The sequence below is a fragment of the Ahaetulla prasina genome, chromosome 3, assembly GCF_028640845.1.
Source record: "Ahaetulla prasina isolate Xishuangbanna chromosome 3, ASM2864084v1, whole genome shotgun sequence".
NCBI classification, from domain to species: Eukaryota; Metazoa; Chordata; class Lepidosauria; order Squamata; family Colubridae; genus Ahaetulla; species Ahaetulla prasina.
The window spans coordinates 181864248-181884279 of record NC_080541.1 but is presented as its reverse complement, the minus strand read 5'-3'; the positions used below and the strand labels follow the sequence as shown (position 1 = coordinate 181884279).

The window sequence follows — 20032 nt, the reverse complement described above, 5'->3', positions numbered from 1 at the left end:
ACCCCGCCTGCATCCAACGAGGAAGGGCTCTTCCGCGGTCACATGACCAGACGCTTCGGCGTCACCGCAGCCTTTGGAAGCAAAACCGCCCTATCGCAAGGCGCAGCTGGCTTTGGCCACATAGAGACAAAACACTTGTAGAAAGGCGCCTGGCAAATCGGAACACGAAACGAGGGTACGACTGTCGCATTTCCCTCCGATTGCCGAGAGAGAAGGGAAAGATTGTGTCTCTGGTCTCGCAGGAGCGAGGCCGACTCCGGGACCTTTCTATTATATTTATTCGGTTGAAAAGGAAAAGGAATCTCGTTTCTCCTCTTATCCTTTCCCACAGACCCCCGCCCCTGGGCGGATGGCGAACTCTCCACAGCAGGGGTCTCCAACCTTGATCCCTTTTAAGACTTGTGGACTTCAACTCCCAGAGCTCCTCAGCCAGCTTTGCTGGCTGAGGGACTCTGGGAGTTGAAGTCCACAAGTCTTAAAGGGACCAAGGTTGGAGACCCCTGTTCCATAGCAAAAAGAAAAAGGGGGAAAATAAATAAATAAATCCCTGCAGTATCTGCATTTTCGCGCCTCTGTCCTCAGGGGGCAGCATCAGAGAAAGGAATTCGTAGCTTCTTATGTATTTGACTTGCGTTTGGCCTTAGTGCGTCGGCAAGCATTTATTTATTTTTTGCATGAAAGCGATTTCCCCCACCCCCATGCAGACCGAAGCCACATAGCAACGTCGAAGGATTGGCGTGGCGCTCCAAACCGCCGTGCTTAAAATTCCCCTTCGATTCAGGAGGCAACTCGACTTTACTTGGTTTTTCTTTGAAGTCGTTTCGCTTCTCATCCAAGGAGCTTCCTCAGCTCTGATTGGATGGTGGAGAATGGAAGGATTTATATTCCTTGCAGACAAGCGGATCATTTGCGTTCTTTTTAGAAGATCGTTGAGGCTACTTCTTGGATGGGAAGAGAAAGGTCTTCAAAAAACAAACAAAGAAAGAAACAGTCCAATCCTCATAAAGCACCTTTGGAACAACCATGATCTGGATCAGGGGTCTCCAACCTTGGCAACTTTAAGCCTGGCGGACTTCAACTCCCAGAATTCCTCAGCCAGCAAAGCTGGCTGGGGAATTCTGGGAGTTGAAGTCCGCCAGGCTTAAAGTTGCCAAGATTGGAGACCCCTGATCTGGATGACTAAGAATCTCCATAGACTTTGCCCTTCGGTTGTGACAAAATCCAGCCTCGCAACTTGACCTCGGTCCCTTGTTTCGCACAAGCCGGGGGTACTGGCTGATCTCTGAAGCTGATCGCAGTCAAGGACTGGCTAGAGCCCTCTTCCACTGGAGGGGACACAGAAAACTCGCACATCCATTATAAAGAAGAAGCCGGGGGATGTGTGTGTGGAACTACATCTTGCCTGGAAAATGGTTCGAAGCGATCAGCCGGACGTTTGAATGCGTTTTACCTTGTTGTGTTCGTTGGCTCTGAACAATTGAACTGAAGTTCTTCGCTGCGACGCTCGGAAGAGCTCCTGTTGGCGCCGCCTGAAAAATCTCTGAAACTTTAGCCGCCTGGTGGTCTTTCGAATAACTCAGCTAAATTTGAACCCGCTCTTCCTTTTACATTTTTCTGAGGGGTCCTTGGTGTTCTCTGAGTTTGCTTGTTTTCTTGCAAAAGTTTCATTACCTCCTAAGTAGATACCAAGTTCATTACTTCATTACCTTAACTAGATACCCTAACTAGTGCTAGCAAGCGAGTTCAGAGAGCCTACCAAGGAGCCCTCATTTCAACCCTGAGCTATAAATAGCTACTGGATTTAATAGTGTTACTTTTACATAATTCAATAAATATTCTACGAATGCATCAGTTTTACTTTTTAATAAATTTTTAATATACAGACAAAAGCTCTTATAGGATCTTCCATAATTTTTAAAAATGGGAAGGGATCTGCAGAGCAAAAAAAAATTGTAAGAATTAATTTTTTAAAATATTAAGACAGTATGTCGACATGTTAAGCTTTGCTGGCTGAGGGACTCTGGGAGTTGAAGTCCACAAGTCTGAAAGGGACCAAGGTTAGAGACTCCTGATCTAGACACCTCAGACTGATCTCTGAAAGGACATCTGTGAAAAGTGATTATATTTAACAATATAGAGACCATGACTTTTTTGACCTATTCCCATTGCTTCCTGATTTAAGATTCTTGTTTGAAATATTGGTAGGACAGGGATACATTGTTACTGTGTTTCAAATCAATGTCTGGATTTAAAAGATAAACTGCAAAACCCTGTAAAAATGTATTTAATATATAGGCATGTATAATTAATTCTGTAACATGGTTACCTCTTTTTCCCTGTCTTTCTGATGGCATTGGATTTTATATAATTTTGACAAATAAATGAAAACGTAAAAATATAACAGGACCATATGCATAAATCAAGATAGAGCCAATGGTAAATGAACAGAAAAGTTCCTTAAATACATTATAATTAATACAAAATATATTTTGTGAAGCTCTGAATTTTTGATCCTTTCACTTACAATCTTGCCCTCAGTACTTCCTCAAAAGCTTCCTGTTATAGGATGTAATTTACAAGAAGCTTCTTGTCTCCCAAAGAAAGAAACAATTTGTAGATTGTTCACTTGGTTATATAGTCCTATCAGGTTTTTTAATGCAGCTATTTCTCAGAAAAGTTCCAAATAAGAGACCATAAAGAAGAATAAGGATGATGGAGGAGAAACAGAACCTTCCAGAAACCTCAGTGACCAACTTGCGGCATATATTTGAGAATTTCAGGTACAAGGGATTTTGGGACCTGTTGTAATGTCATGGTTGAAGGCCAGATGAATAAGAAAGAGCTCAAATAGTGAAAGATTGAAATGTAGGATTTATTATATTACCGCTTAGGAGAAAATGCTTTGAAGTCAGAGAACTGTGGTTACAAAAAGGTAACTTTCCTCTTTGGAAAAGTGATAAGGACTATTTTTTTCCTTGGTGCATTAAACCATGGAGTATAGACCTGCATACAAGTTATTTAATAATATAGTATTTGATTATAATGAAGGTTTGATGTGAATGTTGTTTAAATTAGGTTAGAGTCAACGTTTGCTTCCCTGCTATGAAATGGTATATTCAATGTATTTTATCTTTTATGGTGTGGTTTCCAAATCTGTCCTAAATTTTCTGCTGCCTTATAATAGAACATGATATTTGGAAACTCTGCTTCTCATACTTGATGCTGAGATACTTTTATTTCTCAACTAACTAGAATTTGCCATGGAATTAGCTGGATTTAGTCTTTTTATTCAGATACTTTGCCCAGATTCTTTGAATATTCAGAAGAAAGAGAGAGAGAAAAGAGATTCAGGAACAACAACTGTAATGCTGTGCATGAAGAATGGGATAGCAAACTTAATTCCTTTGCTACCATTTACTGGTTGCCTGGAGTTTTGTAGATTAGATCTGGTATCCAGGTCAAATAGATTTTTGAAATTTTATTATATGACTTAGAAGTCCCCATTTTTATGAATCTGGAACCCTCTGCATACAGTGTCTGATCTGGAACCCTCTGCGTACAGTTCTCTTTTTGATTGTGAACTGTGGTTTGCTCTTTAAAATGAAACTTTGGTAAAAGGAAATAATTACTGGGAACTTTGGGAAAAGTTGAAGAAGCTTAAGTACATTATGAAGATTGTGAAAGAGAAAAGAGGATGTAGTCCTTGGGAGTACCACTCAGTTTGGAGAAAGAAATGCAGCTTTATTTTTGCATAGGCTGATCTTATCTATAAGAGACATAAGCAGAAAATCTGATGACTACACAGAAAGGAAGAAAGAGAGCAGAGTGCATTTCTGAGGATCCTCCACCCCATATCTATTCTTTCATATTGTAAGGTAGCATTGGGAATTGGTTAGATTCATTTTTATGATATTTAGCCACATTCCTTCATTTATTCAGAAGTTAAAATTATTAATTTTTTAATAAAATTATTAATTTATTAAATTAAATTAAAATTATTCTTTTTGTGTGATGCTTATATATATTGTTGTGACAAAATAAATAAAATAAGAATAAATACATGGCATCAAGTAGAACTTAGTTCTGAACTGGATAATGCCTCACTAAACTTGATGAGACTTAGTTTTGTGTAGCGAGTATAGTACTTTATACTAAGGTAAACATTTTTGGAATTAAAAATCAATATTATTAACTGCAAAAATGACATAATTTCAAATACAGATATTTATGAAATTACAAATGCTGTTCTACATGTTATCATTATTTAAATGATACCTGCTGCAATGCATGTGGATGATATTACAACTGTTTATATTTTACTTTTCAGCATAGACTCCTATCAGAATATAGCAGTAATAATGACAAATTTCCATATTATGCCCTGCATATTTTGCCTTAGAGATCCATCTGTAGTTTATCTCAGGGCTTAGCAATTTTTTCAGGTGTTCGGTATTACTGCATGATGTGAGGGGGGTGGGCAAAATACAAGCAACTAATTAATTAATGAGGTTTGCTGGGTGACTTTGGGTAAGTTACCCTCCCCCAGCCCATCCTTCACAAAATTGTGGCAGAGAAAGGAAGGAAGTGGTGCTATATATTAAATTTTGAATTCCTGAACGAAAATCTAGAGATAACTAGATTTACTGAAAACATGTTTACATATTTCCCTTCTCATTATGGCTTTCATGATATGGCTCCCATGTTATAATATGTTAGGCAAAATTATTGAAGAGATCGAGAAAGATCATTTTACTTATAATGTTCTACAGCAGGAGTATCAAACTCAATTCATTTTTGAGGGCCGCATCAGGGTTGTGTTTGACTTCAGGGGGCCAGGGTGGGCGTGGCCAACTTGATGTCACTCATGTTGGGGCGCCTGTGGTGGCCCGAGCGTTCTGCCAGTGAAAAGGAGTGGCCCTTCCGAGCTCTGTTTTTATTGGCACAGGGTTTCAGGAGACCGTCGCAGCGGAAAATGGAGTTCCAAAGCTCCATTTTCACTGGCAGAGGCACCGCAGGCTGATCCTTCACTGTTCCCAGGCTTGGCCAATAGGCCAGATCTAAGCACCTCATGGGCTGGATCCGGCCCGTGGGCCTTGAGTTTGACACTCCTGTTCTACAGTTTCTCCAAACTTCATTTTGTATGATCAAAGAAACAACAAGCATTTATGGCTTTTCTATGCCAATTGGAGATGTTTTTCTGAATATTAGAACCAAAAACAAGCTGGATTGAAAAACTCCTTGGATCACTGTGAAAAGGATTGTATTACTTCTGCAGCCAAAGATCTAATCCACAAATGGACTAGAAACTCTTTGCAAAGTTGCATTATCCAGGATTATCAACAAAGAAGAAACAATAGCTTTCTCTGCTTTGTTCTCTTTTGCTATCCAACAGCCAGCAGGTGAAATTTTCCTATCTCATTCCTGCATATCATGCTGTTGACAAATCATAACTCTAGTTGCATATTCAAAATTAGTAACCCTATATATGCTGTTGGCCTCTTATTTGTTTTCAATGATGAAATTTAAATTCTACTGAATTTAAATGCCTTTAAATGAGTACCATTACATTGAATATGCATATTAACTCATATAAAGGCATACATGTTTTGTTTTTGGTTTTGGTTTGGGCTTCCCTTTTTATTTTGAAGAACTAAATGGAGCAGAATTTTTTAAAACCTTTGTTTGTCTGTGGACAGGCCCTGCTGCAGTTCTGAGAAAGAAGAGGTCCTTCCCCGGTTGAGGTTTCAACTAACGACTCCAAGTCCTGTGGCATCTTCCATGCTGCAGACACATGAAAAAGCCATGGGAGACATTAAGAAAGCTGCAGTTATAAAGCCTGGCCAGGTGCAGTGCAGGGCAGAGTCTCTAGAGCAGCAACAGCAAGCTCCTAAAATGCTCCCTGTCAAATGTCTCAGCTCTTTCCGAGGCAAGATCACTGTCAGCAACTGGAGGGCGAAACAAGCCTCAGATTCTCAGCCATACTTCACCATGCAATCTGGAAGCAGCAAGAATCAGGTAATAACTGTCAAAAATGTTTAAAGATAAATCAGCTAAATGTTGGAAATGTCACCAGTTACCAGGATCTTATTATCGTATGTGGTAGACATGCCCAGAAGCTAAAAACTATTGGATCAAAATTAAGACATGGTTAGAAGAAATGACCCAACAACATATTGAGTTAAAACCGGAGCTGTTCCTATTGGGTATCCACCCAGAGAAAATTAGTAAAGAAAATACTTACATGATTATACATGTAATAACAGTGGCAAGGATTGATTTTGCACAAAATTGGAAAGCAGAGAAAATACTTCTGAAAGGGGAAATTATTAGAAATTTTAGACTGAACAGAAATGAATAGATTAACTTCGATGATTAAAGAAAGAGAGGATTCAGAATATTTTAAGATATGGGATCAATTTTACCATTGGTTAGAAAAAAGATATAGATAAGCATCTAATAGTTATTTAAGAAAATGGTGTAATTAGAATATTGTACTTGTGGAAAAAATTGTAACAGATTAAATGGAAATAAGGATAGAAGAAACAACAAAAAGATGAAATCAAGGAGAAAACACCGAGATGTCACATGGAAAAAATGACTGATGTATTAAATGTTTGTTTGTGTATAAAATAAAATAAAAATATTCCAAAAAAAAATCAGGTAATAGGTTATACCAAGGTGCTATTGAAATTGTATACAGATTCTCCTATTGTGATTTGCAAACCAGGGATACTCCATAAATATTCTTTGGATGATATGTAGAAAGGCTGCGGGACAATCAAAAATATTTTGACATTAGACAATTTGATAGTTTTGACCAAAATCAAATCATTGAGCTGTTTCATATTTGCATTGGTAATAATTAAGAGAAAATGATATCCCACTATGTAGGTAACCTGATTTTACAACCATTTATAAAAGGCTCATTGAAATTCATGAGAAATTTCAAGATATTTTGTAAAGGAAAACAATTACGATTACTATGTTGGTGATGCAGTCTCAAAAGTTGCAAAAGCTGCATATCATCCCTAATGAGATCTCACTTTATCAAAATATTTTAAATGATTATGAACCATAGGTTTCTAAACCTATTTCTCCGTACTCTGTATTCACAGGAACCAGAGCAGAAAAAAATAGCTTTGGAGCTGCTGGAAACAGAACAGGCCTATGTGGTTCGCCTTCATCTTCTAGACCAGGTTGGTTGGCAGCTGCATTTCAGTTTTCTGATGTCCACTGTCAAAAAGCTGAAAATAAACTACTTCCATGATTATTATTTTACTTAATAACAATGCACGAAGATACAATAAAAATTGCCTTCTGGCTATTTTCATCCTGTACAACTTATTTTTTTAAATTCAATAAATCTCAGATTTCTGTAGCAAGCAAGTAATTTTGTACTTTGAAAATCCCAACATTTTCACATAGTAAAAACAGAGCCCTTTCTGATATTCCACTGTCAAAGTAACTCCTAAATATTCTCCTAATGGAACTACACTGATTTGGAAAATTATATGAAAAATAAAAATCCTATTAGTCAGTTCTGTCCCCGTATCTTATAATACTTATCTGGTTGTAGATGAATGAGTGATGGAAGCAGGATCATTTCTTCTGCTCTGCTAAGGATTTTTATTTATATGATATCTTTTATTTTGTTTCTATTCCAGATGACCTTTAATTACTATTATAGTAATTATAACCACTATAATTCTATATTATAATTATATAATTGGTACTTTAATTGCCATAAGTTTAGAACAGGGGTCTCCAACTTTGGTCCCTTTAAGACTTATGGACTTCAACTCCCAGAGTCCCTCAGCCAGCAAAGTTGGCTGAGGAACTCTGGGAGTTGAAGTCCACAAGTCTTAATGGGACCAAGATTGGAGACCCTGGTTTAGAAAATGCTAATCCAAATTTCCTGATTTTTCTCCAGGTTATCTCCCCCCCACTTTTATATTGTGCTTTAAACATCCAGGTCTGCAGGGAGATGTTATTGATCTTACAGAAGTTTCTGCTGGAGACTTTTGGGTTGAAAAGTAGGGTGAAGCATTGTACTTAAAACCATGTTTCTTCATTGACTAGAATGTTCTTTACAGGTGTTTTTCTCAGAGCTAGTGAAAGAAGCCAGAACTACAAAGGCATTTCCGGAAGATGTAGTAAAAATGATATTCTCTAATATCTCCTCCATTTACCAGTTCCATTCCCAGTTTTTCTTGCCAGAGCTGAAAAAACGTATGGAGGACTGGTAAGTTATGAAATCAGCCTGCTTGTCTTTTTTTGCCCACTACTTTCCTGGAAGAATATAACAAATTTAATAGCTTGTTGAAAGCTAGATTCAAGTAGTTTAACCTTGAGTCACTGAGAGTCCTATCTGAACACTTTGTCCAATCTTGAAAAAATGTAATGTATGGAGAAAGTTGTGTTATGGTACTTAATCTGTATATTGTATTGTTTTATTTTGCCTGTACACCGCCCTGAGTCCTTCGGGAGAAGGGCGGTATAAAAATCAAATAAATAAATAAATAAATAAATAAATAATGCAACCTTCTAACTGAATTTATTTTTATATGTATATATAATTTTATAAATAATTTCAGTTATAATAGTAAAACCTAATACAAACTAAACTTAAAAGAAAAAAGGAAGAAGGAGTAAAAAGTGCAAGAAAAAAGAAAGAGTAGAAATAGAAAATAATATTAAATATTAAAAAGTGGCTTCTAACCATCATCACTCTCTGATCATCACTCTCCCTTATGAATCTGCAATCTCTTAATTTGAAGTTGAGTTGGGGCAATTGGATGGAGATGAGAATTTATTGGCTGGATACATTTCCTGATGCCACATAAAGTTTGCAGCAGATATTTTTTTCTTTGCGCCCTAGGAAAGAAACATCTGTTGCTACCCAGGATTTAACTCTGAACCTTCCAACTGGGAGGTGAGCATCTTCACCACTAGGCCATCATGCCACTCACACTTTCAATTTTCATCACAAGCACAAACAAATTTAGTGACTCTTTATCCCCTCAGTTATGTCTCCATTTCATATTCTACTTTTTATGTAAAACAAATCCCTAAATCTTTTTAGTGCTGGTATCAGTAGAAAGTTCATAAAGGCATGTCAGAAATAACAACATATCTTGTTTTAACCTTAGTCAAATAAACCAACTTCATATTCCTTCCTTTTACTTTTATCAGTATTAATCTTCATTTCATTCAAATATTATTGTAGCATTTGATTTTATCTTAATTTTTCTTTATCCCATTGCACAGAATTTTTAAAGTCTTTAACAAGCCTCTTTTGTAAATCTAATAGGAAAAAAAATCCAAGTCATTTTCTTGGCTTGTCCTTTATATTTCTCTTTTAAATTTTAAAACCTCAGCAAGTTTCTTTTGTAGATTCAGTGAAACATTCTTTTCTAAGTCCTTCTCTTGGCCGATCAACTGTAAATCAACTTTTGAAATCTTTTGGACATTGTACATCCATTATTACACAATGTTGATATTGTGGCTTATTTTCTAATTCTATTCTTCAAAAATCTTCCTTAGTATTTTTATTCTTATAAATTTCTGAATCCCTTTACAACTTTATAAATGTTTCCTTTGTCTAAAACCTTAATCCCCTCTAGAGTCAGTTTTTCAAATCAGGAAATTGCTTATTTTTGTTATGTCTTTTAAAAACAAAATAATCTGTTTCCCATTATAAAATATTTGTTGTTTATAATTAATAACAAAATCTTATTATAAAGGTTTCACTATTCTAATTTTACCTGGATGTTTAGTCTACTTATAACTTCGTAAAATCAAACTCTTATTTAGCTTTTTCCTATTTATTTCAGATTCACCAAATTCTTAAGTTTATGGTTAATATTCTCTTTAATTCAGGATTAAAGGCGGTTCAAAACAATGATTCATTGTTGTTTTCATATTTGCTGTTCCAAAAGTCTCTAATAGCTTAGAAATAGTTAATGAGGAATTTCTGAAAATAATTAGAGCACAAGGTTTGCGAACTTAGTGTCCTTTAAATGATTCTCAGCTGCCATTGTGAGCAAAATGGCTAATCCCATTGTTTCTTGGTGCTTAAACCTACAGAAAACTACTATTCTGAATTCTCTTCACAAGGAACAGAGGTCTCCAACCTTGGCAACTTTAAGCCTGGCGGACTTCAACTCCCAAATCAACTCCCAAAGCTGGCTGGAGAATTCTGGGAGTTGAAGTCTTCCAGGCTTGAAGTTGGAGACCCCTGATATGGAGCACATGTGGACCATCTCTTGTCCTCTTTTTATCTGGAGAGGTTCCAAGGAACCAGTCTACTCACTGGTTCTTTGATCTTTGCTGTGATCATCAGCTTCACTTTTATAGAACAGTCTTCAGTACACCATTGAATGGCTGACTAGCTGACTTTGTGATATTTTTCCAGAAGGTAGAGAAAAGGATATTTTGACAAACAGCATTTTTAGAACATTGATACTAATGTTGCTATATTAGTGATACTATTTTTCTTTATTTAATGATTTATTCCATCGGTTTGCATTCTTAAGTTCTATAAAAATAACATCCACAGCAACAATTCACTTCTTATGAACACTCCTATAATGTAATACAATTCATTGATTGATTATGAGCGATCAACTTGGCATTAATCCATCGTGACCATTCAGTTTTTCTCTAGGGTAGAATGTAATAGGCAAGTATTTTTTAGTACTTTGTAGATTTAAATTGATTTACATTATATTCCTATCTGTCCCTATTTATTTTGATATGGCTCTCCCCTTAATAGCCTGTAAGGCATAGATCTTTGTAAGCATCTGTTCTTAACTGAGCAAGTTTATATCTGTTTTTACGGAAGTACCTGCTAGCTTCAACACTTGATACAGACTCTGAAAAGTGAAATACCATAGTGAGTAATATAAAAGGTTTCAACAAAAGAGAAAAGCTGGCACAGATCGTTTACTGCCTGTTTACATATTTGGAATATATTTCAAACATATTCAAACATACAACCATCTGCAACCTATTGTAATCATTTTTGAAAAGAAGTTAAAAGAAAATTAGTACTACTTTGCTGGGGTGTATTTTTCAGAATCAAATAATTGCTTATTAAAAGATGAGTAATGTCTAGATATGAGTCATAAGTGTATAGTCAAGGCTATGGTTTTCCCAGTTGCAATGTATGGCTGTGAAAGTTGGACCATAAGAAAGGCTGAGAGCCAACGAATTGAGGCCTTTGAACTCTGGTGCTGGAGAAGACTCCTGCGAGTCCCTTGGACTGCAAGGCGAACAAACAAGTCAGTTCTAGAGGAGATCAACCCTGACTGCTCTGTAGAAGGCCAGATCCTGAAGATGAAACTGAAATACTTTGGCCACCTAATGAGAAGGAAGGACTCACTGGAGAAGAGTCTAATGCTGGGAAAGATTAAGGGCAAAAGAAGAAGGGGACGACAGAGAACGAGGTGGCTGGATGGAGTCACTGAAGCAGTAGGCGTGAGCTTAAATGGACTCCAGAGGATGGTAGAGGATAGGAAGGCCTGGAGGAACGTTGTCCATGGGGTCGTGATGGATCGGACACGACTTTGCAACTAACAACAATGAGTCATAAGACCAGTGATAGATATAGCTGGAAGTTTCTTCAGGATTCCTAGTCTATTTTAGCCTCTCTTTTTTTGTTGAGATACCAACAATGTTCTCTTACAATTCTTGCTACAGGGATTCCAAACCCAGAATTGGGGATATCATCCAGAAAGTGGCTCCTTTCCTGAAGATGTATAGTGAATATGTGAAGAACTTTGACAAGGCGATGCATCTGATCACTGTGTGGTTGGACAAAGCCTTGCCATTCCAGGAACTCATCTCAAACATTCAGGTGAAATGGCTCCAAGAGCTCATTATACAATTCATTTTTTTAAAAAAATTCAGATTGGTTTTAATTTGATTAGCTATATATTTGTTTATATATATAATCTAGTGTGCATAAATCTTATCTGAAATTTCTGGATTTACTGCTTTGAATATTAAGAATTTATGATTGTTCTCAACCATTTCATAGTAGAAGGGTTAAATAGGTAGGCTTAGATTCCCATATAGGTTTTTTTATTTTATTTGCATTTATATCCCGCCCTTCTCGAAGACTCAGGGCAGCTTACACTATGTTAGCAATAGTCTTCATCCTATTTGTATATTTATATACAAAGTCAACTTATTGCCCCCAACAATCTGGGTCCTCATTTTACCTACCTTATAAAGGATGGAAGGCTGAGTCAACCTTGGGCCTGGTGGGGCTTGAACCTGCAGTAATTGCAGGCAGTTGTGTTAATAACAGACTGTCTTACCAGTCTGAGCCACAGAGGCCCCATAGCCCATATAGTCCATTTCCATGCTTTCCAATATAGGATAGGAATACATTAAAAAAGTACAAAAATGAAGAATTTTTTTTTAAAAAAAATTCCATGTCCAAGATCTAGTAAGATAATTGGAAAGGAGTCTCCTCTCCATTTATTATCTTTCTGAAATATTAAATTTCTCTCCTATTTTTTTCTCCATGGAATTAGGCTTAGAAAAGAAACTTCTGTTGGCATTAAGAGTAGTTTTCTACATTTATTCTCTGTGTGCATGTATGATGTACAGGGTCAGGGCATAAAGAAAGTGTTAATCCTTTTCTACTCAATAGGATTCTCCCAGAAAGTCCCTTTTTATCAATTCAATTTCAAAACAGTTTACAATAATTCAAAATATTTTTTTGTTGGCACTAATTCATTGCCTTTTTAAAAAAAAAACATAATTGTTGCATGTGTGGAAGAATTATTGTTTGCAGAGAGGAATGACTAAGCTTTCCTTCCACAATTGTGTGTCTTCCCTTTTTGGTTGTGTTCTTAAAAAAGAACAACCCCAGTCTCCTGACTGAAAACATGCCTTAGTGGTGATGGTCTAGAATAAGAGATGTTAATTTTTCTTTCCTAACTACAATCGCCTTTGAAAATAGATGGGCTATACTATAGGAACTATATATAGGATCAGCTTTGAGAATAAGCCTCTTCATAGGCATGAAGAGTACCTTGAGGTACTCTTTGGCTGTTGATTTTCTGATTGGGAAATTTGAGGATGAAATGAAGCTTATTTCAGGAGCTATTTTCCCATTCATCAAAGGGAGCAAGGCTTTAGGGTGGATCTGTAGTCAAGATAGGAAGGTTGTATATGTGTATACGTACTCATGAATCCTTCATTGTCCTGCTTTTACTTTCTTTTTCTCTAATTGTTATTGTTCTGCCCAGAAACGGGAAGTGTCTGCTAATTTAACCTTGCAGCATCACATGTTGGAACCAATACAGAGAATTCCCAGATATGAACTCCTCCTGAAGGATTATATTCAAAAACTACCTTTGGAATCACCAGACAAGGAAGATGCACAGAGTAAGAGTTTTGCTTTGGTCCCTTCTTTTAGAATGGGAGCAACAACAACACCAAAAGTGAGAAAAGTAACCAATCTTGTCTTTGAAATGATGCCTTCTGGTCTCCTTACTGAATGATGTTAGATGTTCATGGTACTGGTGCTCTTTCCAACATGGCATACTTTGTCCAAACTATTCCTTTGTTGCTCAGGGTCACAATTGCTAGTATAGTATTGGGCATGAAAACTAACTGTATAAAAGAGTTGTAAGAATACTATTATTTCTTGCAGAAGCTTTGGAGATGATTTTCACAGCAGCTAAACATTCTAATGCTGCCATTGCTGAAATGGTGAGTGTCCGGCTCAGGGGTGTCAAACTGGCGGCCTGCGGGCCAGATTTGTCATGTGCCGGCCATGCTCACCCCAGCTCAGTGGTGAAATCTGAACCGGTTTACTTCCAGTTCGCTGGCTGCGCATGCGTGCTGCGCGCACACATCCACAGTGCACACCACACACCAAATGCGAGGTGTGCATGGACGCGCGCAGTGCACACCAAAAGGAAGCATGGGGTAAGTAGAACGGCGTGGGTGATCAGCTGTGGTGTGCGATCTTTTTTTTTACTTTTGAAAGCACTTTTTTACAACCTATTTGGCCGAATAGTTTATAAAAAATGCTTTTAAAAGTAAAAAAAAAGGATCTGATGATCATGCGGCTCAGCTGGAATTGTCAGAGTTTTTTTTTTAACCTTTTAAAAGCATTTTTTTACAACCTATTCAGCCAAATAGGTTGTAAAAAATGCTTTTAAAAGTAAAAAAAAAAAGGCTCTGACGATCAGGCAGCTCAGCTATAATCATCAGAGCCTTTCTTTTTAAAGCATTTTTTAAAAGAAGCGGCAAGTGGGCAAACGGGTGACAGGGCGATTGGGTGGGCATGGGCAGGGGGCCAGGAACTTTTGCTACCGGTTCTCCGAACCACCTGCCGCCATTGCTACCAGATCGGCTGATTCAATCCAAACCGGGAGCATTTCACTCCGCCCCAGCTCCATGAAGGGGAAAATCGTCATGTGATGGCAACGTGATGCGGTGAGTTTGACACCCACAGTGCGGTTGATTAGTCATCTCATTCTCCTTCACTATAGGCAGGTCTCTCAATAACTGAGTTACTGTTTTCCATTTTGTGAATCTTTATTCCATTGTTTCTGCAGGAACGACTCCAAAACCTATGGGATGTATATCACAGGCTAGGCCTTGATGATGATATTGTTGATCCTTCTAATGAATTTATTAAAGAAGGACCCATTCAGAAAATCTCTTTCCGATTCAGCAATACCTCAGAGAGATACCTGTTCCTGGTGAGATATTTTTATTTTATTTATTTATTTCTTAAATTTATTTGTCCACCTATCTCGCCATGGGGCTACTCTAGGCGGCTAGTTTATTAGTTGTAAAGTGATGGAACAGGAAGATTGTATCACGTTTCTGATGGGGACATCTCTCTGACTCCCAAATTGTTTGGAAGGGGGCAATATTAAAAAAAGAATATGGAAAAAGCGAAGGTATACAGGTATCCCTAGACTTATAAACATTCATTCAGTGACTTCAAAATTATGATGGTGCTGAATGAATGGACATATGACCCAGTGGTGAAATCCAATTTTTTTTACTACCAGTTCTGTGGGCATGGCTCGGTGGGCATGGTGTGGCTTTATGGGTGTGGCAGGGGAAGGATACTACAAAATCTCCATTCCCTTCCCATTCCAGGGGAAGGATACTGCAAAATCCTATTCCCTCCCCACTCCTGGGAGAAGGATATTGAAAAATCTCCATTCCCTCCCCACTCTAGGGCCAGACATTTACTGGTTCTCCGAACTGGTCATAATTTCCGCTACCAGTTCTCCAGAACCTACTGGATTTCACCTCTGATATGACCTATATTCAAAGTTATTATAGTCTCCTTCAGTCTCCTGATAAAAATTTGGATGCTTGACAATTTGCCCTTCCTTACAACTGGCTGCCCACAACCTGACTATCTTTCCTTCTTCTGGGCCTCCTCCCTGCCCCATCATGCCTTGCTCCACTTATATCTTCCAAAGATTGCCTTTCCAGAAGAGCATTCAGATGATGTGATGTGTGGCCTCTGTAGGAAGGCTCCCCCACGCCATTTTCATTATATCTCCAAAAGGTGCAATTTTCCTAATCATGCCCTTCTGAGAGATCACAAAATTGGCGCCTCCTTCCAGAATGGCTTCCAGAATCGATTGGGAGGGATTTTGGAAAGATGCTCTTTGATAAAAGTAAGTGGAGCAAAGTATGACGTGGCAGGGAGGAGAGCCAAATCTGTGGGACTTGTTGGGTCAGAAAAGAGGCACAAGGCTGTGGAACCCATCAAGGAAGGAAGCTGTGCATGGGTGACTTGGGCTTTGAGGGAGACCCTGGGAGGCCTGGCTCAGGCCACATGTAAGCTGGGGAGCTGCTGCAGGGTGTGCCTGGGCCTGAAATACAGTACAAGGCTTAAGCCTGCACTGGATCTCTGGAAAGCTTTTGGACCTCCTTAGGCATTCTGGGTTTGACTTAAGAGCACACATGGTGCTTAATAGCCACAGTGGGGAGATACAGAGTGAGGTGGTCAGAGGGTGCCTTGCTTAATGATTGCAATGATTTACAATTCCAGGCTTGATTGTGGTCATTAAGTCAAGGACTATCTGGAAAGGAATGCACTGGCGAGGATCATTGGTGATAAAATATTTTATTGAGGTTTACAGACATAATCTGAAAAGCGATTGCAAATATTGTTATGATTATTGTTACAATTGTTATATAAATATCAGCTTAGCTTAATTTACTGGAAAGGGTAAGGAAGAAATTAAAGATTGTCTCACTTTGATGTTCTTGCTTATAAGAGCGTGCAGAGAGAAACTTATCAGGCTTTCAAGTTGCTGCTATTATACCTTGCAAGCAATAGAGTTTCTATACACCTTGTGACGTCTGTTTCCTGACCTCTTACATTGAAGTGATGACACAAGGTCTATAGAGAGAAAGGGATTATGTTTTTATTCCATCTTTTATTAATAGCCGTTCTTTTTAGTTTTGTCCAACTTTTGTCAACCACGGTGTATTTGTGGATTTGTTTTGTTTTTGCAACTTTCAGTTTAATAACCTGCTGTTGTACTGTGTGCCAAAAGTCATTCAAGTGGGTGCCGAATTTCAAGTGCGCCACCGGATTGATGTCAATGGCATGAAGGTCAGAATATTTTATTGTCTGTTCATTTATTTATTCAAGTCAATTTGGAAAACAGCTGTGATTACTTTTATGGAAGTTCCTTTGAGTAAGGTTGGATAGAGTTGCAACTAGGGCAGAGAACTGAAGAATTCAAAAGGAGGAAGAGAGAGGGAAAGACCCCCAAACAGAGTAAAGTGCTAAGTAGGGCTTTGTGGATTTTTGAAGATAAATCTGCTTTAGAACAGGGGTTTTCAAAGTTTTTATACTACAGAATCTTGTTAGTTTAAAAGTATTTCCCAGAGTACCTGATCAAGAGGCAAAAACTAGTGGCAGAAAATTTGTGGTGTTTGAGTGAACTTAGTTTCTCGTGGAACTTCATTAAGTTGCCATGGAGAACATCGTTTGAAAAGTCTTACTTTAGAAAATGCAGGGATTGCTAGTCAACACCTCTCTGCAACTCCTTAGAGCAATGGAGTCTTTTCCTTAGGATCACTCAGCTATTCGATACATGTCTTGCCATATGCTCTCTTGCTGGAATGGTATGTGAGAATGATCTTGAGAGACGGGGGAAGAGTCATAGACTAGTCAGATAAGAGGCAGCTCAATCTGCAGAAGGTATGGCAAATGTCTCAGAAGGGACCATCCATCCCTGCTTTCTTGGGCTGTAAAGAAGGGAACAGAGATGTACTTTCAGACTTGCAACTGTAACCTTACAATAAAGCTAGAGCTAGTACTTCTGGTGTCCTTGTCTGGACTACCTTGTAAGGCTGATACTAATCTTGCAAATCTCAAATTACATCCGTTCCCCCTTGCCTTTACAGTCTAAGAAACCAGGGACAATCCCTTCTGGGACGTTTGACATTCCCCATTCCTTATGCAGATTCAGCTGCCTCTTATCTGACTTTATGGCTCTTCTTTCTGTCTTCTAAGATCATACCCAAATGCCATTAAATTTGCTGAATTACATGCTCTAGCAAGGAGGAAAGTGAAGTTAGAAAAATATTTTTTTTTCTTATTCCATTTGTTCCAAACATTAATGTTAAATTCGGGCAATGAAGAGGCAGGAGACGATACAAGTGACAATAGCTCTTTGGTTTATTGTGATCCCAGCAAAAACCAACAGGCAAAACCCCTCTTTAAATAGTATTTTGGTTGAGGCATCAGCCAATCAGCAACGTGCAATTTCCCGCCCAAATTTCCCTCCTGAAATTCAAATACATTACAATTAATGTTAAAACCACAACATATAATATCCGTAATAGAAAACTACAAAAACCTGAACACAACCATGCTTCAAAGGAGAAGTCAAGGAAACAGATTAAAAATGTTCTCTTTATCTGAAAGTTGAGATAGTTCTGTGCCCATTCCACTTAGCTTCACACCAGAAAATAATAATTTTCCAAACTGAACTCCCCCCCACCAAGGGAGATTATATATCGGTTTGAAATAAGCATACTTTCATAGTTGAAGTCATATACAACTGAATGAGCCGTATGAAGTAAATTAGTATTTACTCTCATTTCAGTGCTCTATTTTTTTTTTCTTTTAGGTTCGAGAACTAAATGATGTACAGTTTCCTCATGCTTTCCTTGTGTCAGGGAAGCAGCGCACTCTAGAACTGCAAGCAAGGTAATTAAGCAACAAACGTAACCTTTTTTTATTCTAGCAAAAGAACGTAAACTCTACCTCTCCGATAAATGACATCTGTTTCTCTGCAGGTCCAAGGAAGAGATGGATGCCTGGCTTAAGGTAGCCACTGCTTAAGCTACCTCAATTTGTTTTTTTAAAGCTTAGGGAGCATCCAGGCCAATGAAGAAACCAAAATACTCTCAATAAGTATAATGGGTTATGAAAATAACCTTGAGAGAAGGAAGAAGAGCTACAGCCTAATCAATAGTCTCATAAGAGAAATCTGAATCCAAAGCGTGAATGGGATGAGGAAAGTTTCTCAGAATTTTTCCTCCCTAGTTCTTTGAAATGACAGAAACGGGGGAGGATTTGGAAGTTAGATTTCTCTTGAGATATAAAATCTCCTTTAAGTCAGACTTCATAGACATAACATTGTAGTTTTCTTAGCAGCAATGTAGAAGTGACATTATTGCCCTCCCTCCCTTTTTTAATTTCCCAACTTTGGTATTTCCTTAAGGGTTCTCTCAAGTCCTAACCATGTCCTTCCCTATTTAGCTTTTCAAGATCAGATAAGGTCAGTTGGATGCTACCCAGTGGTGGGATTCAAATTTTTTTACTACCGGTTCTGTGGGTGTGGTTTGGTGGGCATGGCAGGGGAAGGATACTGCATATCCTCCCAATCAGCTGAGAATAGATGGGGGCGGGGCCAGTCAGAGGTGGTATTTACCGGTTCTCCGAACTACTCAAAATTTCCACTACCAGTTCTCCAGAACTGGTCAGAACCTGCTGAATACCACCTCTGATGCTACCACATAGCTATACCTTATGACCCACAATTGACCAACAATTGATGCAGAATCCTTCAATATAGAAGGTTCTGGTGCTGGTAATTTCTAATTTTGGCAGCTAGATTAAGACCTTTGAGAACCCACATGGGAATCTTTAGTGGCTCAATCACATTATGTGATAGGGCAGCCCCATGCATTTAAAAGGAAGTTAATTTCATTTACATATACAATAGATAATAGAGGTAAGAGCAGAAAGCCCTATAAAGAATTTAAGCCAAGGCTGGGGAATGTTTTAGAACTTCCCTTTTTATTCTTAAAATCTCCCACCAGTGGTGGGTTTCAATTTTTTTTATTACCGGTTCTGTGGATGTGACTTGGTGGGTGTGGCATGGCTTGGTGGGTGTGGCTTGGTGGGCGTGGCAGGGGAAGGATACTGCAAAATCTCCATTTCCTCCCAATCAGCTGGGACCTGGGAAGCAGAGAATAGATGGGGGTGGGTCCAGTCAGAATATTTACTACCGGTTCTCCGAACTACTCAAAATTTCCACTACCGGTTCTCCAGAACTGGTCAGAACCTGCTGAAACCCACCTCTGTCCCCTACCCATATGCACCCATATATAAATCCACCCATGCTTCATCTTTGATTAGGTCAGTCTTAGATTAAACAGATAGGAGCTGCTATTTTACATGAAAAATATATTGAAATTAAACTTCTTTTCAGAAATCCTTCTATTCAAAATGTTTTCTTCCTCCCTCCCAGACCTTCCAGTCTGCCATCAACAAGAAAGAAAAGAGGAGTGAAACCTTCAAGGCTGCAAGCCAAGGGCAAGAAGCAGAGACGCAAGACTCTAGTGTAAATCTCCAGTTACATACCTATTGTGACTCTATCCCATTTGCAGTTTAGAGCTACTGATATTCATTTCCTCTTTTAAAACCATGAGCTCATTTTCCAAAGATTGTAACTGTGTACATTTACAAAGACCTTAACAGTCTCTGATAAACAAAGGGGAGGGGGGA

At 38.2% G+C, this 20032-nt stretch overlaps 1 protein-coding gene across 7 annotated transcripts in view; it reads left to right on the top strand.

Annotated features, from left to right (window-relative positions):
- The first annotated feature begins 1164 nt into the window (after positions 1-1164).
- FGD2 (FYVE, RhoGEF and PH domain containing 2) overlaps positions 1165-20032 on the top strand; it is a 28815-nt gene continuing 9947 nt past the window's right edge. For 3 of the 7 annotated variants that reach the window (XM_058178464.1, XM_058178465.1, XM_058178463.1), the window contains exons 1-12: positions 1165-2780; positions 5697-6015; positions 7116-7196; positions 8094-8242; positions 11701-11857; positions 13263-13401; positions 13670-13947; positions 14583-14729; positions 16526-16618; positions 18147-18226; positions 18316-18346; positions 19776-19868. In XM_058178464.1, the coding sequence (XP_058034447.1) occupies positions 2710-2780; positions 5697-6015; positions 7116-7196; positions 8094-8242; positions 11701-11857; positions 13263-13401; positions 13670-13947; positions 14583-14729; positions 16526-16618; positions 18147-18226; positions 18316-18346; positions 19776-19868 (1638 nt within the window). In that variant the 5' untranslated portion in view covers positions 1165-2709. The remainder of the gene's footprint in view (positions 2781-5696; positions 6016-7115; positions 7197-8093; positions 8243-11700; positions 11858-13262; positions 13402-13669; positions 13948-14582; positions 14730-16525; positions 16619-18146; positions 18227-18315; positions 18347-19775; positions 19869-20032) is intronic. The other 4 variants (XM_058178468.1, XM_058178466.1, XR_009154615.1 and 1 more) reach the window with 2 other exon arrangements.